The 27,608-nt window shown below is 47.1% G+C and overlaps 1 protein-coding gene and 1 non-coding gene across 7 annotated transcripts in view; both read left to right on the top strand.

Annotated features, from left to right (window-relative positions):
* Positions 1-19,129, top strand: part of Cmklr1 (chemerin chemokine-like receptor 1) — a 44,007-nt gene extending 24,878 nt beyond the window's left edge. For 3 of the 6 annotated variants that reach the window (XM_017802171.2, XM_017802175.1, XM_008848942.3), the window contains exons 2-3: positions 15,387-15,470; positions 16,429-19,129. In XM_017802171.2, the coding sequence (XP_017657660.1) occupies positions 16,431-17,543 (1,113 nt within the window). In that variant the 5' untranslated portion in view covers positions 15,387-15,470; positions 16,429-16,430 and the 3' untranslated portion in view covers positions 17,544-19,129. Of the gene's footprint in view, positions 1-7,114; positions 7,266-7,388; positions 7,521-15,386; positions 15,471-16,428 lie in introns of those variants that run through there. The other 3 variants (XM_017802174.2, XM_017802173.2, XM_029554037.1) reach the window with 2 other exon arrangements.
* A 2,105-nt stretch (positions 19,130-21,234) lies between these two features.
* LOC115066955 lies at positions 21,235-21,399 on the top strand. Its single transcript, XR_003846395.1, has one exon. It is a non-coding gene; the product is annotated as a U1 spliceosomal RNA (small nuclear RNA).
* The last annotated feature ends 6,209 nt before the right edge of the window (positions 21,400-27,608 follow it).

Here is a 27,608-nt window from a genome sequence, read left to right as displayed (position 1 = left end):
CTCCCTCCCTCCCTCCCTTCTTTCATCTTCCTTCCATACTGGTAGGACCAAGGGCGCTTGCCTGATAAATTGTAGCTGACATAGGGCCCCAAATTGAAGGGAAAATAGAGAGGAGTGGGAACTAGGGCCAGTCCCACTTTGTCTGTAGCACAACTGTAGCTGGTTGACTGGAGGTCCGAACTCTGAGTCTCATCTTGCAACACTGATTGTGCCATGATTTGTCCTTGTGGGTAAGGACCTGGCCGTCTTGCTCCCATAGCCTCTGGAAAGGAGGGTGGCATCCAGAAGGTGCTCACCAGCAGCTTTTCCAGGAGTGGATGAATGCAGACAAATGGACACTAAACCTGCTCCTGCCTCAGGACCTTAGCACTTCCCAGTCCCACTTCCTAGAATGCTCTCCCACTGGATGGCTCCTCTCTCTGTATTCAGGTCTCCACTTGGATGCCACCCTCACAGAGAGGCTTCCCTGAACAGTTTAAACCAGTACCCCAACTTTAGATGTCTTGCTCCTCTTCACAGTCTATTCACATTACATCTTGCCACCTGCTGCTGTGCTTATTTAAAACTTCCACATTTCCATGATGTTTTTAGCAAACTAGGCTTGTCAACATAACGTTATTTAATCTTTGTAAACACCGTGTGGGGGAAGGAGCTCTGATCTCTCCTATTCATCAGTGGGAACTGAGGCACAGAGAGGTGTGGGGGCTTGTCCAGGGTCACACAGCAGAGCTGGGACCCAACGCAACCCCAGACAGTGCACCACTGAGGTCCTCACCTTGTCGTGTTATCAGCCTATTCCTGTCTGGTGTCTGTCCCTTGCACCCTCTTCCTAAAGGCAGCTACATGTCTGTCTTGCTCTCTGTGGTACCCCCAACATCCAGGTATGGCCTGGCACATGATAGGTGCTTAGTAAGTATTTCCTGGAAGGATGGAGTGAGCAAGGGAGGCTGGAGGATCTGAGGTTGGAAGGAGGAATGGTTGATCCTCAGAGCCTAGGCCAAGGTCAAGGCTGCCTTGATGAAGTGTCTCAACCTCCTGGAGACTTGAGTCAGGCTATCTGGCTGGGGCCCACCCTATCCTCCAATAGGGCTCCTGTCTCCTGACCCCTCCCCAGCAAAAGTGCCAAATGGCGCTGTGCCCGCCCTGCAACACCTGGGCCCATGCCGAGTCCACTTCCTGCCACATAGAAGCCAGGAGTCTCTGGAACACAGTGACCACTATTGCATAGTCAGTGATGGTCCCCAGTGGGCGCCTCAACCAGACAGCTCAGAGGGCTGGGAGAGGACTGCTCCAAGCTGTTGTCCTTGGACCTTAAAGCAGTCAGCTCCGTGGGGAATAGCAGAAACACATGGCAGTTGCCCCATAGGGTGCCCCCTGCCCTGGCCATGTTGTCAAAGATATCCAGTGCTGGGATGAACCAACCTCATTGTGAACCACAGCCCATTGAGATGGAGGCTAGAGATGAAGCTCCTGAGACTGAGACATGTAAAGCGAGCTGTTTGTCCTCACACAGCCTGGAGGGGCTGGCTGTCCTGTAGCCTGTTCCTCAGAAACCTAGGGGAGGAGCCAACCACTATTAGCCTGAGAGAGCCTGTTCTACATGCTTGCCCACTTCTGGGTAGCTCAAGGAAAATCAGCTAGTCTTAACTTTGTCCTCCCTTTCCAACCATCAGCGACAGGCTTGCAGCTGGTTTCTACACACTGGCCCAGTTTCAGCCCTATACAGATGTTTGCTAAGTGCCTACTATGCACCCTCACTGCTGCTTCCTGCCATGCTCACAGTCAGCCTTAGAGGGAGGGGAGGACATGCACCCTGTTTACAGGCACAGCTCATAGAACAGAGGTAGCTAGTCTATGCTGAGAGAGACAAGGGCCTTTGAACCTGGTCTGGCTGACTCCCGACTGCAGGCTCCTGGTCTCTGTGTACCTTGGAAGCCCTATACAAGTCAGTCAAGACCCTGATCTGGCACTTGGAATGGCAAGTTAACTTTGAACCTCACTGACCTGGAAACATTACTGCTATAGAGGGTCCCCAAAGATCCCTTTATCTGGAACCTTACTTTTCTGCAGAGATTTTACTATTTCTAATTCATGAGTGATTCTCCCATTGTTCAGAGAGGCACAGCGACTTGCCTAAGATCACACAGTAGGGAGCCAAGGCACACTGCCTTTTTATTAGCCCCAGCACCAAGCTAGGGATAGACACTTGGCCCAAATATAGTATAACACTGGATAGGAGCCTATGAAACCACCACGGCTCCAAGGAGTCAAACATATTTGTGGCTTTTTTTTTTTTTTCCTTTTTTCCCCTTTGAGACAAGGTCTTGCTATGCAGCCCACACTCCACCACACCCAGCTAAGTCAGGATCATTTCTAAAGACATTAACTAAGTAAAGCCAGGGACAGAGAAAAGGCTCAAGCTTCTTCAGGTGTAAAACAACCATATCTGTAGGGTCATGGTGAGATGACACTCCAGTATGTGTGTCCCAGCACATAGTGGGTATGCAATAAATTGAGCTACTAGGGTGACCGTTATTCATATTGAATCCTGATGTCCCAATGTCTCCCACAGGGTGGCCCCATGATCTCACATACCTGGGCAGACTGTGGGTTGGTGGGGGGGAGGCAACTAAGGGGTGTGGTGAGATGAGATGTTCCCTCATTCATTTGATAGAGGACAGAGATGGGAGAAGAAAGCATGTGGGTTAAGAGTAGGGACCCCAGGAAGAGCCCAGCCTGGGGGGTCCCTCTCTCTGTTCTCTCTCACAGGCAGGTTGTGGTGCCACTGTTGGGAGAGCTGCCCTTTGGCTGCCAGTTGCCAACTGCTGCTCAGTGTCAGAGAAGCAGCTCTGTCTCTGAGTTGGGCCTGGTATGGGCTGCCCTCAGTGCTCAAGGCCTGGGTTTAGGAGGCCCAGGGCTTCAGAACCACCTCTCCAGGGACACCCAGCTTCTAACCTCTCAGCCTACACTCTGAACAGCATGTTCATGTGTGCTGTAGGCTGGATCCTAGTGTGGAAGAGACTAACCAGTCCCAAGTAGCCCCCATGAGTGCCCCATATTTGATGACTTGCAGGCACACTGTGTACCCTGCTCAGGGATCATTGCCCAAGCAAGGTCAAGACCCGGTTTAGGGGACTTACTGGATATGGTGCTGAGCTTCCTGGCCAGTGGGACATAAAAGGCCACCTCCAGTGGCTCAGGTGGAGTTTATGGAGACAGGTATGGGCTTTGTGTCTGATGGCCTTGTACACAGCTGGGTTGCAGGGAAGGTACTGAGCATGTGCATAGAATCTGCTAGGACTAGAGAGACAGCTGCCCCTGCTCAGGATGGTGCCTGGGACTCCTATCGCTAGGGCTGACTTCTGGGGAAAATGACCACATTGGGCAGTGGTCTCCAATGCATTATGGGACTAGGTTTGCAAGGAGGGTCCACTTTCTACCTGGGCCCAAGGTATCTATAGCATCTGCTGCTGAGTCCAGGGTCAGCCTTGGGTAGGGGTCAAGCCTCAGGTCCTGAGCCCTTGAGTTGATCTGGACTCTAGGACTACAGGAGCCATTTGAGTAGGAGGTAACTGTGACATGGTCTGAAGGCTGAAGATTTGTCACACAGCTTCCTGTGACTGTAACCAGTACCTGCTTTGGGTTCAGTGGGAAAGGTTTTAGTTAGTCCCTGGACAGCTGTGACGAACTGGTGCATCATGTGGTAGAGGAGGGTGCCCATTTCATAGCAAACAGGAAAGACAGAGATATAGATCGATAGATAGAGAGAGAGAGAGAGAGAGAGAGAGAGAGAGAGATTTAATACCCCCTTCATGGGCCTATCCCAGAGACCTAGCTTCCTTACACAGGCCTCCTTGAAGTTTCACTATGTCCCAATAAAGCCATAGGCTTGAGACAAAGTTTTTATCACATGGGCTTTGAGGAACATTTATGGGAACCACAGCAGAGGGAGGGACTGGTTCAGAGCCTGTGCACTACAGGGTGGCAGAGGTGCTGGGAAGAACTGTGGGCTGCTGAGGAGACAAGGTGGACAAGGCTGGGTGGGCCCCAGGAGGATGCTGAGAATCTGGCTCCTCAGGTGTGTTGGCAGGAAATGGCAACCCATTCACACGGTGAGGGCTTAGTGGAGGAGGGCCCCAGGGTAGACAGGAGAGGGAGGCCATAGCTCTTAGCTCTAGTGCTGAGGAGACCTTGCTGGCCCTGGGCTGAGGACTCAGAGCACAGCCATCTCGGAGCCTCGTAGACCCTTTTGTGCTCTTCCATCCTCACTGCCACCAGGGGCATTGCTCAGACCTGCTGCCAGAAGGCTAGGGAGATAGGACTCTCATGGCATTGGCCTTGATTGAACATGTGGTGAGCCTCTGGCCTCTGCTTCCTGTGTGCTGGGATTACACGTGTGTTCCTCCATGCCTAGCAGGGAGATCTCTTGAAGAGTACATCCAGGTGAGCCTGAAGGGGCAGGGCAGGAGGGTATGGGTCTGAGGTCCAGCACCTTTGAGAGGAAGGAAAGACTTTCTGGCTCACTAAGGGGCAGGTACCTTAGCAGGGTAAAACCAGGCAGTATGAATGTTTGGGGTGTCTCCCTCCCTCTGTGTGCCCACCGGCCATAGGAGGTGCCCTGGGATCTGCCGGCCCCTGAGTAGGTGGGCTCCTCACTTCTATTCATCCTCATCAAGTTTGGCCCAGGCATGGCGACATCTAAGCCAAGAACAAGTGGGGCAGTCTTCTGGCTGTGCTGCAGTGACTCAGAAGGAGCTAGGCGCAGAGGCGTGGGACCAGGGAGGAAACTCTCTCCGACTGGGAGCTAATTCTGTCCGGGGCTGGCAGCCAGGCCTGTGGCTGGAACATCTGTGTGGTTTCCAGACACTTGGGCCCTTATAGACTATAGTCCCTCAGGGCTTTGAGAACCACCACAAGAGCTGGGAGCCCCCTCCCCCCTTCTCTTTCTCCTAGGTGAATGAGACTAACCATTAAAGACATCTTAGTGTAGAGCTGTTCAGGCTGGGGAGGCTGGGAAAGAAATGTTGGAGGGCAAAATATTTCAGCTACTGCTGAGGTTGTAATTTTGGGCTTGGGGGCCAGAGTGTCTGTGGTTCAAACCCTAAGCTAATACTTAAAAGCTGTGTGAGCCTAGGCTAGTCACTTGGCCTCTCTGAGCCTCCATTTGCAAATCTATGCTGCAAGGACAATGCATGCCTGCACCTGGCAAAGGTGTAAAGGTGTAAGGTGTGTGAGGTTCCAGGCACAGTTTTATGTTTTTGGGGTACACGGTGCACATGATAGGCCAACTCTCTGTAGCATGGAGAGGGTACCCTCTATGGGCCTCAGTTTCCCCAGCTATAACTCAGGACACCTTCTGAGGGATTTCTCAGTTCCTAAAAGCCTTTCTGAGGCTGAGAGAAGTGGCTGGGCCACTGCCCAGTTGGAATGTCAGCTAGTGGGAGATGCAGGAGCCAGACCAAACAAATAAGACAATTTGGAGACCGGGAAAGGGCTTCCAGCCTCCCCCGGTTCCCCCCTTCCCAGGGCTCCCCCGCCCACAGCCCTGATAAGGCCTTTGTGTTTGGCCTGGGGCCTGGGGCTGGGTAGGTTAGCTTCTACTCAGAGGTGGAGAAAATTAGTTGAGAGCAGCTGCTTGGTGGGCCACATACAGGTGAGGGGTTTTGCAGTGAGGGGCAGGCTGGGATTGACGAAGAGGTGGGGGGGATGGGGAGGGTGAGAAACTGGGACAGGAAGGGAGTTTTCGGAGAGAGGACCAGAAAATACAAAGAGGGTGTGTGTGTGAGAGAGAGAGGAGAGAGAGAGAGAGAGAGAGAGAGAGAGAGAGAGAGAGAGAGAGAGAGAGGAGGTGGAAGCCAGCAGTGAGGACAGACAGATGGGGAGCAGAGCGAGCTGAGCAGACATCTGCTGCCCACATGTCTCTTGGTTCTGCTGTCCTTGGCCCATGGGAGGGGGGGACAGACCAGCAGGGGGCAGCGGAGGTGACAGAACCTTAGATTCACAGGCAACTGGCTTGTACTGTTGCTGACCAGGTAGAATGAGGGGTAGCCTCAGGCAAGCTGCTGGCCCCTGTATACTAGCCTTGGTACCTCACCAGTAAGGTGGGAACCACTGAATGGCCTGAGGGGAGCTGAGGGATGAAGAGGTGTGTTCCCTTCTGCCTGTGGTCTGCCGTAGCCTAGGGTTTACCCCAGTACCAGGAGCATCCTGGCAGGATGGGGGACAAATAAGTCCCACCTCAAAAAGGTGTCCCCGTAGTGTGTGATGAGAGGGGCCCCTAACTCAGCCATTTATGAGAGGCAGAGGGGCCAGAGGGAATCACAGGACAGAGCACACCATGGACACCACTGCATCTATTTTGTAGTGGCTTTTTCTTGGAGGGGCAAAGGTCAAAGAATTTTGGCATGCTCTAAGGAGACTAGAAGGCAATTTTTAAAGCCCAAGCCCACCTCTGTATAGCGCCCCCTGATCTGATGTTCCTTGTATGACTGGGCTTGCTGTGTGAGCTTTCGCACATATCTTGCCTTCTCTGTGTCTCAACTTCCTCTTCTGTGGAACTGTGACCAGAACTTAGCTAGAGCTGTGTTTAATGAGAATGAAGTCGATGACAGCCGCCTAGAGGTTTTGTGCTCTGTGGTAGGCCCAGATATGACCTCTTCCAAGCAGAAGTGTGGGCAGGAGAGCTGTCTGCCTGGGGGCCGTCCAGTCCTGCAGGGCCTGGGCTTGCTGGGAAGGTTGTGGGGCCAGGATAGGGATCTGCAACCTTCTGCTGTGCTGGCCCTGTTACTCCCATTGGCTCTTCCAAATCCATCCCCTCCCAGCAGAGAAGGTTGTTGGGTGTAGCACCAAAGGCAACTTGTTTAGCTTTGTGCTTCTTTGTCTAATTTGGTCATAGAGCCAGTGACTCAAGCCCTGGGTGGGGTGTCACCCAGACATGACCTGCAGGCAAAGGATTTGGAGGTGTTTGTTCTTGTGAGGGTTTTCTGGATGTCAGGAAAGAGGAGGAAGGTGACACTCTGACGTCTGTACTTGCTTCTTCTGCCCTGACTCTGCTCCTGTCCTACTTCCCTTCTTCACTGCAGACAGTCCTTTCCCAGTGTGCTCCTCTCTAGGTACTCCTCCTCAAATGCTCCTTCTCAAGTGCTCCTCCCCATGTGATCCTCTCCAGGTTCTCCTCCCTGGGTGCTCCTCCCTGAGTGCCTCCCATGCAGGGCAGGTCCTATGGATCAAAGGGTCCCTGCTGAGTGCATAGCTGCTTTGCCTGTGTGAGTTTTCCTTGAATTTCTGTGCTCTGGAGGACTCTGTGTCTCACAGTTCCTCAAGGTGGCTCAGTGTCCCAGGACCCTGCCCCCATTTCACCCATCCTCTCTCCCATGTTGGGCACTCAGGACTTGCAGCACCCAGTCTTCAGCAGAGGCACCTATGTCCTCCCGTGTTTCCAGATCCTTGACTATTTTCAAGTACCAAGAGATGCTCACTCCCAGCAGCTGGCACCTGCGGCTCTGTTGAAAGCCCAAGAGGTAGGGAGCATACAGGATGCTTGCAGCGGGACGGGCAGAGGGTGGAAATATGCAGCTTTCTAGAATATGGCCTGTTCCCACAGAGCTCGGTGGGCAGGAGTGAGCACAGGTTGCTCTCTGTGGGGCTTAGTGGGATGCTGGCCTGGCCTCCTCTGGCTCCCAGTTATCTGCCCCACTCCCTGACCTGGCTTTCCCAGTGTTTGGTCGGTGCCGCTTGTGTGTAGCAATCTTCACTCAAGAGTTTGCTTGTGGAAGGAAAGGAAGAAACAGAAATGCCTCCTCTGACAGTGCACTTGGATGGCCTCCGTGTGCAGGCCTCCGTGTGTGCAGGTAGGTCAGAAGCTGTCACCTGGGGTGTCTCTGGCTCTTTGGGCCTCACTGCCCCTCCGTGTGCAGGTAGGTCAGAAGCTGTCACCTGGGGTGTCTCTGGCTCTTTGGGCCTCACTGCCCCTCCGTGTGCAGGTAGGTCAGAAGCTGTCACCTGGGGTGTCTCTGGCTCTTTGGGCCTCACTGCCCCTCCGTGTGTGCAGGTAGGTCAGAAGCTGTCACCTGGGGTGTCTCTGGCTCTTTGGGCCTCACTGCCCCTCCGTGTGTGCAGGTAGGTCAGAAGCTGTCACCTGGGGTGTCTCTGGCTCTTTGGGCCTCACTGCCCCTCCGTGTGTGCAGGTAGGTCAGAAGCTGTCACCTGGGGTGTCTCTGGCTCTTTGGGCCTCACTGCCCCTCCGTGTGTGCAGGTAGGTCAGAAGCTGTCACCTGGGGTGTCTCTGGCTCTTTGGGCCTCACTGCCCCTCCGTGTGTGCAGGTAGGTCAGAAGCTGTCACCTGGGGTGTCTCTGGCTCTTTGGGCCTCACTGCCCCTCAGTCAGGTGCTTTTCCTCTGCTTTTATTTGCTGTTCAGTTTGGCTTGTGCCATAGTTTGGGGCTTGTTTTCCTGTTGGAGTTGCTGTCTTTTTTCAGATTTGCTCAGAGTTCCTTGGTTGTTCTAGAAGGCCATTCTTCTTTGGAGGCAAGGAGGGTTGTATGCATGTGTGGGCCCCTGTGTAGACTGAATGCAGCTTAAAGGAGGAACGGCCTACTGTGGCTCATGGTTTGAGGGGCTATAGTCCTTCATGGCAGGGGAGGCATGGCAGCCAAGGCTCCATCCAAGGTGGTAGGACCTTGAGGTATAGCTTCCATATCTCAACTGATCAAGAAGAGACAGAACTCGGGCCTGACTTGGGGCTGGGCTATAACCCTCAAGACATCAAAATGGTTCCCCAACTTCCCAACCAAGGCTGCCACCTGGGACGCTAGTGTTCAAACATAGAAGCCTGTAGCAACATCACACATTGAAACCGTAACAGCTTCTGTGTGTGTGTGTGTGTGTGTGTGTGTGTATACATGTATAGATTGTTGCACAGAGGGATATGAGTCCCAGCACAGACAAGTGTTCAGAATGGAGAGCCAGAGGTAAGCCTTCTGAGCTGAGAACAAGCTGCCAGGTAGAATCAGGAGGAGTGGAGCAGGTGGGCCTGGACTTTCAATATGGCACATACAGACTGAGCCAATGGTAAATTGTAAGTTGAACTTCATGGAGTCTACCTCACCCACAGAGCATCCCAGCCCTTGACCTACCACACTGCCGTGGCTGTGATAAAGCTCCCTGACCAAAAGCAACTCAGAAGAAAGGGTTTTTTTATTTAAAATTTTTTGAGAATTTCATACATGAGTATTGTATTTACATCATTTCCTCCCCATCTCCCCACTCCAAGTCCTCCCACGGACACCCTACTCCCTCTCAAATACAGGGAGTAGGGTTATTATTGTTTGTTATTACTGCTAACACACACACACACACACACACACACACACACACACACCCCTACTGAGTCTGTTTAGTGGTGTTCATGTGTATATGTGTTTAGAGTTGACCACTTGGGATTGGATAACCTGTTAGGGAGCTCTTGATTCTGTCTCTCTCCACAGCTAGTGCCATTGATTGCCTGTAGATCTTCATTTAGAGGTAGGACCTTGTGAAATTTCCCCCATCCACATTGGCAAGTCAGCTGGTGTTGTCATTATGTAGGTCTTGTTTAGATTTTATGGCTTCAGCTTTCCCATTGTGTCTAGAAGACACTATCTCACAGCAGGCATCTGGTCCTCTGGCTCTTAAAAATCTTTCCACCCCCTCTTCAGGGATGTTCCTGGGTCTTAGGTGTAAGGGTTGCATTTACTTCATCTTGAGGGAAGTCAAGAGTAGGAATTCAGGCAGGATCTTGCAGCAGGAACCATGGAAGAATGATGCTTGTTGGCTTACTCACTGACACGTGGTTAGCTAACTTCCTTATATAGCCTAGAACCACTTGCCCAGGGAATGGTGCCACCCATAGTGGGCTGCCCCCTCCCCCAACATCAATTAACACTTGAGGCTGGTCCTCCACTGGCATGCCCATAGGACAATCTGATCTGGAAAATCCCTCCACTGAGAGTCCTTCCTCAGGTGACTCTGGTTGTGTCAAGTTCACACTTAAAACTCACTAGGACACCTATCTTCACACCGACTTCTGGGAGGCTGGTCCTCCAATTAGCCTCAAATACTGATGGGAACTGAACTCTAGGTCATGGCACACTCCAAGGCTGGTGGTATGAGGCCAGCCCTGTGCTGAGCACTGAGTCCCTTTGATCTGTGGCATTAGTGTGTCATTGCTATTGTAGTTCTGACATCTAGACCAAGCCAGTAAGCCATCAAAGGCTCATTGATTCATTCATATGATTGCTCACTCAGCCATCCATTCATCAGATGCTGGGTGAGAGGTCCATGGGTTGTTGCTCAGTGCATGGGGTATCATTCAACTCTGCATTTCCTGTGAGTCTATAATCATTTTTAAATAGGTTTATAAAGGGGAAGGCAGAAGTGACACTATGATTCAGGTCCCCAGAAGCCACACTCATGGGAAACACTCTCTCCCAGAGCCCAGGGGTATAGCTAGCGTCTGCTACCCTGAGGCAGCCATACTGGTAGGAAGCTCAAGTTGCAGCTACACAGTGTTTTGCTCAATCTGTTAGGAAAACAAAGCAGAAGGAAAAGTAGTTGGTGGCAGTTTGCTCTGACCCAAGGAGGTGGAGTAGAATCAGACCTGGTTCTCCTCCCCAGGAAACTTGCCATCTGCACATATGTGTAAGGCAGCCCTGAAACTCCAGTACCACAGGCCCTACCTAGGTAGGCAGCACACTGAGGAAGCTCAGGGTTTCAGTGTTTACTTCCCAAGACTGAAAACGGGAAGAGCTTGTCCTGGAGGGCAGGAGTTGGGATCTGAGGAATGGGCCGCTGGGCTGTCTGGGGTGTTTCCTGCTCTTCCAGTGGCTCCAGGTGGCTCCAGGTGGCCATCTTGGCTGCATTTTCATATGGCCTTGCCTTCCTAATTCTCTCTGTTATATGTTGCTTATTTTGAGATAGAGTCTCACTCTTAGTCCTGCTTGACCTAGAACTCAGACTCCTGCCTCCCTCCCTGTGCCATCACACCAGCCATGCCATTTTCTGTCACTACACTCAGACCATCTTTACTTTGAGATCCTTACTTTTTCAAAGACTCTTCCCCCAAGTTGCCCCAGATCCATAAGCTTCAGGGGGGCACTTCTTGAGGGAGTAGGTGCCATTATGGGGAGGTGCCAAAGGAAGGCCCCTACAGAGGACATTTGAACCTGGTTTCCAGCGTGACTTTGGAGAAGGAAGAGTCATTTGGCATTGTGGAGGCTGCTACCCTGCTGGTCTGGAAAGACTTCCCATTGTCCCGGTTCCCATGCCCCGGTTCTCACTGGCTTCTCCTCTGCCACAAATCAGAGGGCTCTCACCTCCTGGGGCCTTGACTCAAGTCTTCTGGGTTTTTCTCTATCAAGCTCCCTAGGACTGGGGTGAACTAGGGGGGGCCTTGGATTGGTATATGAGGGCATCTGGGGCTTCAGAGAGAAGTCTAGAGACCACCTACCACCATGTCCCAACTCCAGTGGTTCTTGGCCTTGGGTGTCATGGTTCTGAGACGTTCTAATGGGGGTGGATGTTGTCATCATCCTGTTCCCCAGACCATGCCACCAAGGCCCTGGGAAGGGAAGTGACTTGTTTAGGGCCTCCCACATGAGGTCCTGTGCTGTCACCTCCTTCCTACATCCCTTCTTAGAGACCCACAGGACTGTCCTAAGCAAAGGACAAGACAGGCCTAGGGTGCTCTGGATCAGGCAGGGTACTCTGGGTCCCTGTGTCAGATGAATGTGAACTCAGGGTCTCAGGCAGCCCTGGGAGCAGCTGGGCTCCTGGGGTAGCTAAGGATAGGAGGAGGGGGCAGGATGCCCTGCTATGACAATGCTGTGAGTGGGTATGTATGCTCCAAACCTCAGCCAGATGATCCTGGAAACCAGAGAGGGTGGGCTCCTTTGGAGGAGGGACAAGGCTCAGAAAAGTGGACAAGGGGGAGGATTTCTTGATAGGGGAGAGGGTGCCTGAGGCCCTGTGCTCTGTCTTCTAGAATCAGTATGGATAAGAGTCAGAGTGGAGGTTAGAGTGACTTAGGTGTAGAACCTGCCTCCTACTGACCCTGTGACGTCAACTTCACTTCCTCATCTTTACCAATTCTGGCAATATCACCTCTGGAGATAGAGTTGTGCAAGCTCATGTAGTTAAGGGTGCTTAGCACAGTGTCTGGGCTGCCACTCAATTATTTATCACTAGGAATTGAAACGAATATAGAGTAGGCTTAGATGCAAACATAAGGACCAACTGAAACCACTGAGGAAACCTACAGACCTGTAGAGTTGCTGTCCTAAATTTGTAAAAATGACGTTGAGCTTCCCTGTGGCCACATCAGAAAGGGAAATGTGATTAGTTCTAGATCAAGGAAGCATCGTGGTCCTCAGGGGGAAGCCATATTGATATTGTTCTTTACCACAGACTCTTCAAGGGTATTTCTCAGTGGATACCTGAGGAGGGCAGTGGGCAGGGGTGATTTTCACACGGGAGCTGTTTAGAAAATGAAGGGATCCCAAGGAAGGAGGCTCTGTGAAGGCTTATTAGGATTGTGAAGGAGGGGTTGAGTTCTCAGGACTCAAGGCTAAAGCTTGGAGGGCTCAGAGCAGGTGGACTGGGGACTGGCCACCTTTCAGGGGAGCAGGGATGTCTGAACCTTTTCCCCAGGGATCAGACTTCTCAGTGTGTGGCCTCAGGCAAGTGGCTTGGGCCTCCCTGAACCCGTTTTCTCATTCACAAAGTAGAGTTCTCCCTGTAGCTGTGTTCAGTCCCTATCAAGTTACACTTAATTTTTTCCCATAAGCTTCCTGGTTATGGAGGTTGAAGGACCATGAATGACAGGAGTTGAAGGGCTCTTTGTACCTGGCAGAGGATCCACTGCCACCCCACACAGTGTTCCAGGCATCAGGAGGGAGACGCTTAGCCTCTCAGAGAGAAGAGACAGGGAGCTGGGAATGGCCAGCTCCAGCGGGAAAAGGAAGGAGGACAGGACCGCACCGTTCACCCAGCCTCCCTGGCTGGCTTTTTTTCCCATATGCCCAGGCAAAGGCCACCTTAGGGGGACACTAAGAGAACATCACAGTCTTGTCCTGTGACGGGCCGTTCTGAGAATAGTCAACCCTCCTTATAGCCAGATTCTATATCCCTGGATTCAACCAGTCACAGATGGACAGTATTTAGGAAAGCTAGGTAATGGTGGTACACACCCAGTACTCAAGAGGCAGAGGCAGGAGTATCACCAGTTTGAGGCCAGCTTGGACTACATAGCAGATTCTGTCTCAGAAAAGAAAAGAAAGAAAAAAAACATTTGGGGGAAAGTTTGCTTCTGTATTGAGCATGCGCAGATTTACGGAAACCACGTACATAGTATTTGCTTGGCATTAGGCATCACAGACAGTCCAGAGGAAAGTAACAGTGTATGGTAGGGTATGTGTTGCTTTATATGAAAATATGTTCTTTTATATAAGAAATGGATGTGAGACTCCATTGGGTATTCAAGAGGTATGTGGGAGCCAGCAGCACCCTGTGGACATTGAGGGGCGACTGCCTCACATTCAATGTTTATCTTTGTGACCTCTTACAACATAGGAATTCTCAACCCATCACCATCACACCCACCCGACAGGCAGGGAAACTGAGGTGCTGTGGTTACTGTCATTCCCTAGGTCCCCAGGGAGGTCATGAATCCTCCCCAAGATATGAAGACTGGCTGTGCTCTGGGTAGACTTGGACTAAAGAAAGAGTTGTGGGGAACAGAGTGAGGCTAAGGACTTGTTATGGGAAACTGAGGCACAGGACCCACCTCATAGAGAGAAGATACCAAGAGACTCACGTAAAGAAACTGGGAGAGTTTATTCCTGCTGGTGGACTCCAGTGGGATTTCCTCCTAAAAGATTCAAATCCTCAGTCTAGTTCCTTCACAGTTTTTAAAGTCTCCTCAAGGTATTCTTTAACTGTTTATAGTATTGGTGGGTTTAAGTTACAGCCTACGTGATTACCAGCACAGATGTTTTTGTTCCCTAAGACCACCAAAAGGAAATGCCTTCTGTGGATCTGTTTGCAGAGGCAGACATTTAGGGCAGGGGCTAAGATATTCTTTAAGAACAGAGTTTATTGCAAGCAAGGGAGTTGCAAACAGATGTTCCACTAGATAACTGTGGTATTTGTTTCTCAAGATAGCTTTCTGGATTTTACCTTTGATCCCTTTTTCAACACAGATTTTAGTAAGCATCCATAAACTCACTCTAAGGTGAGGACTATGTCCTAAAGTATAAAATCAGTCACGAAACAATATTAGACACACAAACGTGACATTAAATGCATGGGTATATTTCTTTACCCCCTTAGGCTGAACTGGAATTTAGGCCTCCTCCCTCCCTCCCTCCCTCCCTCCCTTTTTTCCCCTCCCCTTCCCTGGAGGGCTGGAGGGAGGAGGTGTTGGCCAACACACCAAGTGATTTGACACTGATCCATTCCTGGTGGGTGTTACAAAAGATAACAGAGTGGTCTGGAGATCTAAAAATGATGGGTCTTAAAGGGAAGGAGGAGCTTCCCTTTAAAGCCTGGAGAGAGCCACGGTGGGGTGGGGGTGATGGTGCCGTCGGGGCAGAGGGGCCTCTTCAGAGAGCAGCCTTCATCTTGGGACCAGATCCCAAGTCAAAGGGAAGGTTTGACTTTTTCCAACCTTTGAGAGATGGCGGGAAGTTTCATATCATGTGATTTAATTCAGCGTAGCCTTGGGACAAAGAGCATAGGGCAGCCAAAAACCATAATGTGATGGCTGACAGGTCGCAGCACACACTGCTTCTTAACTGTCCCACAGAGAGCTGCAGGGAAGCTGCATCCCTCTGCTGTGAGGGCCCCAGGGATCAAACTCAGGTCTTCAGGCTTAGCAGCAAATGCCTTTATCGGCTGAGCCATCTCACTGGTCCCAGTTTCCACATCTTTAAACAAGAGCAACTACGTGGGCTGGGAAGAAGTCCCTGGAAAACTGGATGGCATAAGGGAATGGGGTCTGGGTGCTGGGCAGATGCTTGACGTAACTTTTCTGTCTCCTCTGTGCCTCCACTGCCTGGGCTGGTCTTCCCAGTCTTCCCTAGGTGGTGAGTCTGCGGGGGGCCACTCACACCCTCCTTGGCATCTGCCTCATACCAGGTCTTTACCTTCTTTTCCTGGAATGGGGAGTCATTTGGCAGTTGAGCTGATTAGAGCCAGTTGGTCTAGACTCAAGGCCTCCTACTTCCCAGCAGCATAACCTTGGCTGAGTGACACTCACCTCTCTGAATTTCTGTTTCCTCCTGTCGGATGGGAACAGTAGCAATGGATCCTGTCCTGACTCGGGATCTACCTGCTGCTTCTTTCTCCCTGCAGGTATTTCCAGCTGTGCACAGGGACTTACTGGCTGAGGACCACCGACCGCTGCTTTGCAACAGTGAACAGTGAGGACCTCCAAAGGTAGGGACCTATGTCTCCAAACGGAACCAGTGACCATCAACAGGGTGGAGTAGGGGAGGGTCCTCCTGGGGTTGTTCCCTGGCCTTTGGTCTGTGGGTGGAGCCACAGTCCCAGGACTAGGCTTTTCTCCTTCCTTGTAATTAGTGTTGTCGAAAGAGCAACAGTCCACATCCCAGGGGAATTTGGTAACTAATTGCTTCCCCCATAGTCTGTAGGGGAAGGAAGGGTCCTTAAGAGGGTGTCTAGAACAAGGACTCTGGAGTGGGGTTTGAACGTCACCTAGCACCTTTTCCTAGCAAGAAAAGAGAGACCACCCCCTCATCATCCTCCTAATTTGTTAGTTGGGGTTCCTAATCCATTCTGCTTTAGCCTGTTTGGAGGTGAGGTCCCCCTGCCCCGGTCTCTCATTCCCACCTGGACTTGTGTGTGGTCCAGCTGACATCCATTTATATAATACGCCAACCCTTAACCATAGTGCCTGACTTACAGGAAAGCTACAAACGTTAAAGAGATAAAGCAATGGGACTCGGGAGACAGTAAGTGCTTGATACACAAGTATGAGGACCTGAGTTCAGCTCTCCAGCACCTACATAAAATGCTGTATGGGTGTAGTGGTGTGTGCCTGCAATCCCCGTGCTCAGGAGGTAGAGTCGGGAGGATCTCTGGGGCTCACTGACAAGCTAGTCTAGTTGAATAGAGGCCCTGTCTCAAAAACCAAGATGTTAAATGATTGAGGAAGACACCTAACATCAATCTCTGGCCTCCATATGCACCTGCATCCATGTACATATGTTCACACACACATACACAAACAAATAGATGGGTAAATAAGTCAAGAAATAAAACAGCAGAGGGGGCATCAACTAACTCACCAGAATCAGAGAGGGCTTGTGCTCGGCAATGTCTCCTCTGTGTCAGGCAAAGTCGTTCCCCTGGTGATCCCCATCTTCTCTTGCAGAGATGGAGTATGAGGATTACAATGATTCCATCACCTATGATGAGTACACTGACAACTTTGACTCCATGGTGGTTTTGGAAGAGGTGTCTCCGTTGGAAGCCAGGGTGGCCCGGATCTTCCTGGTGGTGGTCTACAGCATCGTGTGCTTCCTCGGGATCCTAGGCAACGGCTTGGTGATCATCATTGCCACTTTCAAGATGAAGAAGACGGTGAACACTGTCTGGTTTGTGAACCTGGCCATCGCAGATTTCCTGTTCAATGTCTTCCTGCCCATCCACATCACTTACGCTGCCATGGATTACCACTGGGTGTTTGGGAGAGCCATGTGCAAGATCAGCAACTTTCTTCTCATCCATAACATGTATACCAGCGTCTTCTTGCTCACTGCCATCAGCTTTGACCGTTGCGTCTCTGTGCTTCTTCCCGTCTGGGCCCAGAACCAGCGCAGCATCCGGCTGGCCTACATGGCCTGTGTGGTCATCTGGGTCCTGGCTTTCTTCTTGAGTTCCCCGTCTCTTGTCTTCCGAGACACAGCCAAAGTACATGGGAAAATATCCTGCTTCAACAACTTCAGCTTGTCTGCAGCTGCGTCTTTCCCAAATCCCTCTCACTCCCGAACTGACTCTGTAGGGTTCAGCAGACACATGGTGGTGACTGTCACTCGATTCCTTTGTGGCTTCCTGGTCCCTGTCCTCATTATCACAGCCTGTTACCTCACCATTGTCTGCAAGCTGCGGCGCAACCGTCTGGCCAAGAACAAGAAGCCTTTCAAGATCATCGTCACCATTATCGTCACCTTCTTCCTTTGCTGGTGTCCCTACCACACCCTCTACCTGCTGGAGCTCCACCACACTGCTGTACCTGGCTCTGTTTTCAGCCTGGGTGTGCCCCTGGCCACTGCCATCGCCATCGCTAACAGCTGCATGAACCCCATTCTGTATGTCTTCATGGGCCAGGACTTCAAGAAGTTCAAGGTGGCCCTCTTCTCCCGTCTGGTCAATGCCCTGAGCGAGGACACAGGACACTCCTCCTATCCCAGCCACAGGAGTTTCACCAAGATGTCATCACTGAATGAGAGGACTTCGATGAACGAGAAGGAGACCGGCATGCTCTGAGCCTCACCTGGGAATGCCCCCACGGGCACCCCAGCCCAGGGACACCTGAGGACTTGTCTCCTGAAGACAGAGATGGAAACCTCATCAGCAGGCCCTGGTGCCCACTGCATTCTGCACGGGGTGACTTGTGTTTTAATTCATGGTGTGGAAACTCTCCCAGAAAGATGGAGGGCAGTGCAATCTGAACTTGGGGTAGGGGATTGGGTCGATGGAGAGGGTTGGAGGAGCAGCCTTGACTGACTTGGAGCAAAAGTGGAAGAGTTCTCAAAAGCCCTGTCTTGAACTATGATTGGCATACAGGATTATGCTATCTATGTGTGCCCCAGCACTCAGCAAGGTCCCTGGTGTGGGCGAGGGAAGTCAGAGCAAACCTATCACAGACCCATTACAGCCATAGAGATAGTGGGCCAGCAAGGCCTGCCCCAGGTCATCCCTCCAGGTTTACAGCACACTCCTTGGGAAAAAAGGTGACAGATCAGCCTGTGACCTCCCAAGACCTTGACTTTGGCTTTCAGATGAGTTGGAAAAACCAGAGGGATTCATGGAGCCCTGAAAGGGCAAGATAGTGGGAGGTGGGAGAGGAGAACTGGGGAAGGAATGGAGAGGGTGAACAAAGACCCCCAAAGGGTGTGGATGCAGAGCAGCTCACTGCAGAATGCCTCGGGGTCATGGTGCTCTAGGCTGTGGGTTTCTTGAGCACATGTGTGGTGGCAGTCTTTGCTTTAGCCTCTATGATCGCTTGGCATTGTATCTAGGGGTGAAGTGGGTGAGCAGCTTCACAGGAGCCCCTACCACACCCCAGGGTCTACTCTCTCCTTCCCTCATCCTCTCAGCTCTGGCTGGAAGGGTGTAGAATACACCTCCCTGGGTGGAGGGTGGAGGGGCAGCCTTCTCTTCCTCATTCATCTCCTCCGAGCCTTGCTGGAGACTGGTTCAGAGTGTAGCTTAGAGATGCAACCTTAGGGCATCCTTTAAAGAAAAGGCTGTCTCTGAGGGCTGGGCCATGAACTTGAAGCATTAAGAGTCTTGAACCAAGCTCTCTAGGTGAGAAACCACCTAGGTGATGGTGTGGGCAGTGTTGTGGTATCCCCTGACCCCAGGGTCAGGCTTTCTTCATCTGAAACACCTTCTCCTGGCAGGGAGACACACTGCCTTATTTACAAATGACATGGCTGAGGTTTGTAGAAGGGAGTTGTCCACACCAAAACACAACTCTCACTTCAAATAGGGTAAGAGGCAGTCTATTCTGGAGTCAAAAATGGGTGACCATGGCCCCGTGAAGGAAATAATTACAGAGAATTAAAGTCATTTCTATCAAAAGGATGATCACAGAGATGTAACCTCTGTAATGGTGTTTTGCAATCCACCCCCATATTGTAAAGCTTTTGTTAACTGGGAATTAAAATCTTTTAATCCTGCCCCACCTTGTAAAACTTTTGTTTGTGCAAAGGCCCTTCCTTCCCTTTAGGCCAACCCCTCTACTCTGTCCTTCATTACCTTGCTCCAGTCCTTTCTTTGTTGAGACAGGGTCTCCCTGTAGCCACAGCTAACCTGGAGCTCACTATGGGGACCAGGTTGGCTTGGAACTCACAGAGATCTGCCTGCTTCTGCCTCCCGAGTACTGGGATTAAAGCCATGCCTGGCCCAATTCTTTTAAAACTAACCAACCACAAAAGTCTGTGAGGTCTGCCCCCAGCCAATGGGGAAAAGACACAATATTACATTAGGATAAAAACCTATCCAATTTCCTGCTTGATGTACTTGCTTGCTATCTGAATGAGGCAACACACCTTTTGCAAATGTAAAAGCTGCCTTGTTGAATTACCTTTGCTTTGTCCACATGTTCTTTGTGTAGTATTGGTGCGGTCCTTGGACCTCAGATTTTATTTCTAACACAGGGAGCATGGATTCGGGTCACCCCAAAGTTCATGTTCCGACATGGTAACACTTTCATGAAATTTTTGTAGTAACAGAACAAAGAAAGCCATAAATCAAAACACTTTTCAAATACATTGGTGAAGTCATCGAAGACGGGGTCAGCAGAGGGGAGAAACCCCTGTTACAGGCCTCAGATGCTTTCTAACTGTGTAGCAATTTCTTTCCATCTTGGAGGGAAGATGGTGTTCTGAGGGGAGGTGAACATTCAGTCCTGAAGGGAAGGGCCTTAAGCTCAGAAAGTAAATGACTCAATAGCTTCATGAAGTCCCTGAAATTGACCAGATCACTAGGCCTCTCCCTCCCCCGGCATATATAAACCCTAAGGACCACTAAGAGATACTCTCAGACAAGAAAAGCTGCCTAGAAGATGCTCAAAGCAGCCAAACCTTCTGGAAGAAGCAGAGACCAGCCAAGCTGCCTAAAAGGCTCAGACCCACTGAGCTGCCCAAAGATACTCTCCAGCATGTCAGAGCAGGTATTATAGCTGAGCTAACTGCAGGTTGTACAGGTCCAGGTTTTCTGCTTTCATGAGCTGTCCACCCATGCTGGGATGGGTTTTTGGTGATGTAGCTGTCTTTCAGTTGTTTCTGCTCCTGTAAGTAACCCCTCACCCATATTCCTGTAAAAAAAAAAACAATAAAATAACTGGTTCACCAAGTTGGACTTTGGTGGTATCCTTATTTTGCTCTGTCATTGGTTCCTTATCTGGGATGAGTAGATGTTTGTTCTCATCTCCCAGGAATAGTGTCTCAGACGACACTCAGCTCCTGAGGGACTGGAAGCTGGTGGTGGTCTGCTAAGTCAACACATTCCAAGGGAAAACTAGTGCTCTGTCTGTACATCCCATAGCCTTGACCTAAAGGGCTGTTAGGTCATTTACAGAGGAGGACAAAAAATTGCTCTTAAGGGGCTAATGATGCCCAAGATAATTTGGCTCTGCTTGCAGCAGTCCACTGTCTCCACAATCACTGAGGTTCTAATCAGTCAGTCAGTCTTGCAGAAGGTTCCGTTTGAAGGTGCAGCTTCTTTCTGGCAACTTCTGTTTATAGTTCCCTCTGTTGGCCAAGCATTATATGTTGTGCATGTAGGGGCCACATATTATTTACTAAATATTGTTAGTGTCCTACGTTGCTAGGAGAGGCTTGCTAGAATCTGATGTAGATGAGGCTGAGTAGTAGGCAGGAAGAACAGTCCTTAAAGTCTACTAGCCATTATGAGTTTAAAAAATTCTCTGTATTTGATGCAACATGTGACATATATTAAGAGCAATGCAGCAGGGGCTGGACAGTTGGCCCAGTGGGCTCTTGCAGAGGACCCGGGTTCGATTCCCAGCACCCACATGGCAGCTAACAACTGTCTGTTAACTCCAGTTCCAGGGGAATCTGACACCCTCTTCTGACCTCCGAGGGCACTGCACGACACGGGTACACTTTCATACATGCAGACAATACACTCAGACACATAAAATAAATTCTAAAGTAATACATCAAAAATTAAAATAATTGGGGCTGGAGAGATGGCTCGGTGGTTAAGAGCACTGGCTGCGCTTCTAGAGGACTTGGGTTTGGTTCCCTGCACCCACGTGGCAGCTAACAACTGTTCATAATTTTAGTTCCAGGGAATCCGATATCCTTTTCAGGCCTCCATGGGCATTACATGCATGTGGTGCACATATATACATGCAGGCAAAGCACTCATACACATAAAGTAAAAATAAATAAATTTAACAACAACAGCAACAAAACCATCAAGTACACTGTCTTGTTACCTGGTACATATCATGAAAATTAAAGGTGGTTTCCCCAGAGTGAGACTTCTTCTTTGCACTTGGGATGTGATGATCCCTGTGATTTCCCCAAATGTGAGGAACTTGACTGTATAATTTGTGGTAGTGGGGGACTACCTTTGCACTCTCCACAGGGGGATAACACTGTCTGGCCTCATAGAATGAAGGTAACAGACAAAGGAAACACATTTGTTTTTTGGCTTGGTTTTTCAAGACAGGGTTTTCCCAGCTGGCCTGGAACTTGCCATGGAGACCAGGTTGACCTGCATTTCACAGAGGTCCACCTGCCTCTGCCCCCTGAGTGCTGGGATTAAAGGGGTGTGCCATCATGCCCAGCAGAAACAGGCATTTTTAAACAACCAAAATTTACACATTAAAAAAAAACCCAAACTAGATTGACTGTTTCCTCCTATACTTAACAGTTATTTATACTTTATGAACTATCTTTTTTATACTTGGAGCATTTATTTATTTTTAAAATTTTATTATTTTTATTTTATGTGTATGAGTGTATTGCCTGCATGTGTGTAAGTGCACCTGTGTTGTGCAATGCCTGTGGAGATCAGAAGGTGGTGTTGGATTCCTCTGGAACTGGAGTTATGGTTGGTTGTTAGATGCCATGTGAGTGCTGGGAATGAATTGGGGTCCTCTAAAGAGCAGCCAGTGCTCTTAACCACTGAACCATCTCTCTAGCCCTATACTTGGAGTATTTAAATAAATCTGTTACCTTTTAACTATCTATCATCTATCTAGCTATCATCTATTATCTTTGTATATCTGTCTATTTGTCAGCTTGACTCCACAGCTACAACCTCTTGTGGAGCGCCTAGTTCTAATTTTAGGAAGACTGATTTTCAATATTTAAATTATCGTAGCTCTTACCTATGACATCAATGTGATCAGTTTTTTTACATTAATGTTATAGCATATTTATTTTCAAAAAGTACATAGAAAGCTACATTATAGAAGAAATTAGATAACAATATAGTACTTATTTAACTTTTCTTTTAACAAGATTGTCTTTTATTCAATATACCAAAGAGTAATAACAGTGATAAAAACAAGAGATCAGATTTGTTAGAAAATAGGCCTTGTAGCATAACCAAATCTTCTTTAGTGGTACGAAATGGACATAGAACACTACAGGGAGTCACTGCAGTGGTGTCAAGTTGCTTTTTATTAGCAAAATACAAATGTTTAATTTTTTAAAAAATATTTTATTATTATTTATTTTAAGTGTATGAGGATATTGCTTACATGTACGTAAGTACACCCACGTCATAGGATGCCCAAGGAGGTCAGAAGAGGGGGGTTGGATTCCCCCGGAACTGGAGTTATGGATGGTTGTTAGCCGCCATGTGGGTGCTGGGAATCGAACCCAGGTCCTCTGCAAGAGCAGCCAGTGCTCTTAACTGCTGAGCCATCTCTCCAGCCCCTGTTTAATTAATTTTTAAAATCATGGCTAATTGTACTAAAGGGTCCCTTACATACTTATTCAGTCATCAAGAAACATCAGTACTTAAGGTATAAAACATTATGAATGTTGTGTTTATTAGAGATTGATGTCTTTTGTATAATTTGGATAAGAGGAGTTAACTTAAACTTTGGGTATCTCTAGTTAAAGTAAATAGGGTTACAGTTACTTTGTTTGTTAAATATCTGAGTACGTTTATAGAGTCTTTTACAGTGTTTAATTTGTTGTATCTTCATAGTCATCTAGTTGGTTGGACCCAGTTAATACACACACACACACACACACACACACACACACACACACACACGCATGCATGCAATGGAGAAAAGGTTATTTGTAAGAATTTGGATTTAAAATATAGGTACCCCCAAAATGGAGTTTCTTTTAAAAGACTAAAATAATTTTTTATCAATTTAAAAGCTAGATTTTAAAAATCCAAAGTATAATAAATAATGAGAAAAAAACTTTTACAAGGAAAGTGAAAAATACTTGAATCTTCTAAATATGAAAATTAAACTTTTAAGTAAGGTAGGGGTTTGGGGCAAGCAGTCATAGCTCAAACATAATGAAAAGAAATAATATCGTCATTTATAACGTTATTTAAACCAAGATTAGCATTGTTTTTATCATTTAGGAATATACCAAGTGAAATATTAAATATCATAAACAATTAAAAATTTGTAATTATAAAAGGGCTTAAGAAGCATAGAAGTTGACAGAAATGTTCAGTGACTTGGGGTACTCAGGTGTCAATGTAGTTGAAGATGACTGTCATCCAGTATTGTTGAAGTCCACAAGGATGTGATCTCAGATGAAGTTAGCATCTTCATGATGGGAGACACGAGAGTCTTAAGTTTATCTCTGCAAGTTTTGCAGTACAGGAGCAGGTTAGAAGTGCCTCCAGCCAGAATGGAGTCTTTGATGTTATGTCCTTTTTCTTTCGGTTGACGAAATTATCTGGTTTTCTTTATCCTTTGAGGAAGATTATGAAACTAATTTTGAATTTTTAGTTATCATATTTTAAATTCTTTGTTTTTCTAAGTCAGTTTTTGTAAACACTACTCAATATTTTGGGGGCTGAAGAGAGGCTCAGCTGTTGAGAGCACTGACTGCTCTTGCAGAGGACCCAGGTTCAGTTCCCAACACCCATATGGCAGCTAACAACCATCTAGAACTCCAGTACCTGGGGATCTGACATCCTCTTCTGACTCTCTGCAGACATTGCATGACATGAGTGCACTTACATACAGTATGTATACTGTATGTAGGCAATACACACATACACATAAAATAAAAATAATAAAGTAATTCAATACTTTAGAATAATTTAATTTATTGTTGTAAATCAAGCATTAACTTTACCTCAGGGTATTGAATTTTAACCTTAAAATTTTAATAACCTTTATATTATAATCAACTTAGTTATAACTATATCTACATTCTTTAAATTTAATTTTCTGAATCCTTTTCTACAACATGCTTTAATCTTCTAACATCATTCTCATCCATTCCAACTTTGGAACAATTTCTATCTTACCATACAAAGTCTTTTCTCATCCTAAAGCACTCTTCTTTAACTTTCTGTCTCCTTTTAAAAATCTTGACGTTGCTGGGCATGGTGGTACATGCCTTTAATTCCAGAACTCCAGAAGCAGAGAAGCAGGCAGATCTCTGTGAGTTCAAGGCCAGCCTGGTCTACATAGTGAGTCCCAGGCTAGCCCCACTACAGGGAGACCCTGTCTCCAAAAAAAAAAAAAAAAAAAAAAAAAACTCACCAACAAACAAAAAACCCTAAAACAACAACAATAAACACACACAAAAAGAAATAAAAACTTGTTTTTATCATTACTATTGTTACTATTATTATAAAATTTAGAAAATGTTTTAATAAGATAATTTTTAATGGAAATTCAGGAGATTGTATCTAAAACACAGAAAATGTATATAAGGTATTTAAATACCTAACAGTTATAAGAACAAGTAAAACACATTGATAATCTTGTGTTTTCTTAGTCAATTAAAACTAGTTATTTGTGCCATGTGTGGTGGCCCGAGCCTTTAATCCCAGCACTCGGGAGGCAGAGGCAGGCAGATCTCTATGAGTTCAAGGCCAGCCTGGTCTACATAGTGAGTTTCAGGACAGCTGGGGCTACAGGGAGACACTGTCTCAAAAAGACCCCCCCCCAAAAAAAACCCTAGTTATTTGTTAGATATTGAAGTCATTATAACAGGTACTTTAAATTGCGTTTGTTAAAAAAATATGGTTCATTAGGGTTTGAGGCATCCAGAGCAGGATAGCATTTTGGCATTTTTCAGTTTACTCCTTTTGAACCTCTTGTTTACCTTTATAGTAAGAATGTTAATCATTTAACAGGTATTTTATCTAAGCTACTGTTTTTCTTTAAGGCTAAATTCACAGAGCTGAGTCCCAAATATATTATTATGATGTAACACATTCAGATTATCTGTGAACTTTAATATCTCTTTGTAAACCTTGAAACAGGGTTTTAAATGACCCCCTCGCCCACCCCAATGTTTAGAGCTGTATCTTACTTACACTTGGCTAAGATATGGACCTTGAAAAACCAGCTTATTTGTTTTAGAAAGGCAATAGTGGTCAAAAATATCCTCAAAATCCTTAAAATGCTTTTTATATACATCTGCAGGAGGGCAATCATCTGAGATGAACAATTGCACCTTGGAGCAGGAGTAACACCTCTTAGAATTATTTTCTACCACCAGGCAACAGGGACCATGTCGCAGACCCAGAACTGAGACAGGGATCCAGGAGATAACATCTTGACCAGAACTATATAATTATGTATATCTTGTCTTTAAAAAATCAAATGTAAAAACTCATGTCATTTCTTTCAAATGAGAGCTTGGGCCTTTAGCCACAGCTACTTGCGTCACCAAGGTGGAGGCATTAATAAATATCTTCTCTTTGTTCCTTGTTATCATTTCGTCCTTTCAATTGGCACACTGGTCATGTGGCCAAGCTTACTTAACGTGTTGGGGCAATTGGAGTTGAGATTTTTATCCCTTAAAATTTTAGTTTCACTGTGAGCAAAAAGGAAGCGGGTTGATTAACAACTTCAGTTTAAACGAGCACTTACTTACAAGCTGATTTGGTACCGCATACACGATGTAAAAAACATAAGCACATGTCGATGGTGCATGGATACATAAAGATTTTTAAAAACCAAGATTTTGAATGTTACTGTTTGTTGTGATTATAGCTCCTGTAACCTTCACTGTGAAAAGGGAACTTAAAACAAAGATCTTTAGCAAATATATATATATACCCATTATTTTATACATAGTCCAGCCTTAAAAAAACCTTACATTTAATAGTTTTATATTAAGAGCATTTTAACAAGGAAATCATATGATTTTTATGTTACTTATGACTACTGCAAAAATGAAGTAATATTTGAAATCTAAAATTTATGTGTATATTCATTTATTAAGTGCCTGTTTTGGAAGGAATCTTTACCAGAATCTGTGGATATAATATTAATTTTTATAGCTTAGTGAAATCTTTATCTTATGGTTCTAATGATTATTGTTTTATGTAAACAATTCACATTTTAAGGTTTTATAAAATACCTAATAGATCCAGAGATATCGTTTTAATGGGTTTTAAGTTCAGAGTACCCAAGTTTATAAGGTAGGCTGCATTTATCAGGCCTTTTACTGCATCACCAAGTTACTCTCATTTATATATCTGCACATTAATTGGGCATGCCAAATAATAATAATAATAATTTTAGTACACAATAAACATGAATGGAAAGAAAAAAACTGAAGTGGTTACAGTTTGTTAAAAATTTTTGGGGACACAAACAGCATATGCAAACAATTATAGACACACATGACACAATTACATGAAATCTAGGTGCACCGAGTTTTTTTTTTTTTTAAGTAATCTTAAGTTTCTGACCTTATTTCTTTAAGATTTGGGAAAGGTGTAGGAGCTTAAATGATCAAAGATGGAGCGTATCACATGGTTTAAGGCAATATCTTTTCCTATTGCTAAATAGAGATAGAGGGAAGTTGTCTTTACTGATGCAAATGTCTTTCTCACTATTAGTTGAGGCCAAAGTTTTTTAAGTTTTTGAGGCTAAATTATCTTTCTTGCTTTTATATCTCAAAGGAAAAGGAAAGAAAAGAAATCAAAGAAGAATAGATTGTTGGGTGAAGCATTGTCTATGGGCCCAGTGTCAATCTGGGATGGAGTTCCCTTCTTAGATCTGGTGATGCTCTTAGGTTAGGCAGCAGAGGCCTGCCTCCTACAACTATTACCCAGCATTTGGTCCCTTGGGATGCTCCTGTGGCTGCTTGTCCCTTTAGTCTTTCCTAGAGGCCTTTGGATCAGACATCTGTCTGACCAGTGTATAGTTCAGTTTTTAACCTCTCACATAGCAAAAACATATGAAGTTTAAATTTATCTATTTTGACCTTAAAATTTATACCTCTAGATAGGCTGACTAGATTCACCAGATGGACAAGTAGTGGGGAATAGCTGGGGTTTCGAACACACAGCTGACAGTAGCAGGGATAACAGAGTATAAGGGCTCTAGCGGGGGGAGGGAGGCTATGGGAGGGTGCCATCTGGCAAGTAGGTGTATAGTTGAATAAGATGGTTTGGGATGTTTAGTGTGATAGACACACACCAAAAAAAAAATCAAAAAATTTTAAAAAATGAATTATGTTTGAGGAGGAAGCATAAAAATTTACATCATGTTAATTAGTAGAAGTGATAAACATTACCATTGAAATCTACCCGCTAACTTTATAAACATACACAGGCGCCAAGGATCCAAGTGCAACTGATTATGACTAGTAATAATCAGATACATACAGA

Source organism: Nannospalax galili, unplaced genomic scaffold (genome assembly GCF_000622305.1).
Source record: "Nannospalax galili isolate Female #2095 unplaced genomic scaffold, S.galili_v1.0 scaffold103, whole genome shotgun sequence".
Taxonomy (NCBI): Eukaryota; Metazoa; Chordata; class Mammalia; order Rodentia; family Spalacidae; genus Nannospalax; species Nannospalax galili.
The sequence above is the reverse complement of the archived record's forward strand: the minus strand, read 5'-3'. Positions and strand labels throughout refer to the sequence as shown.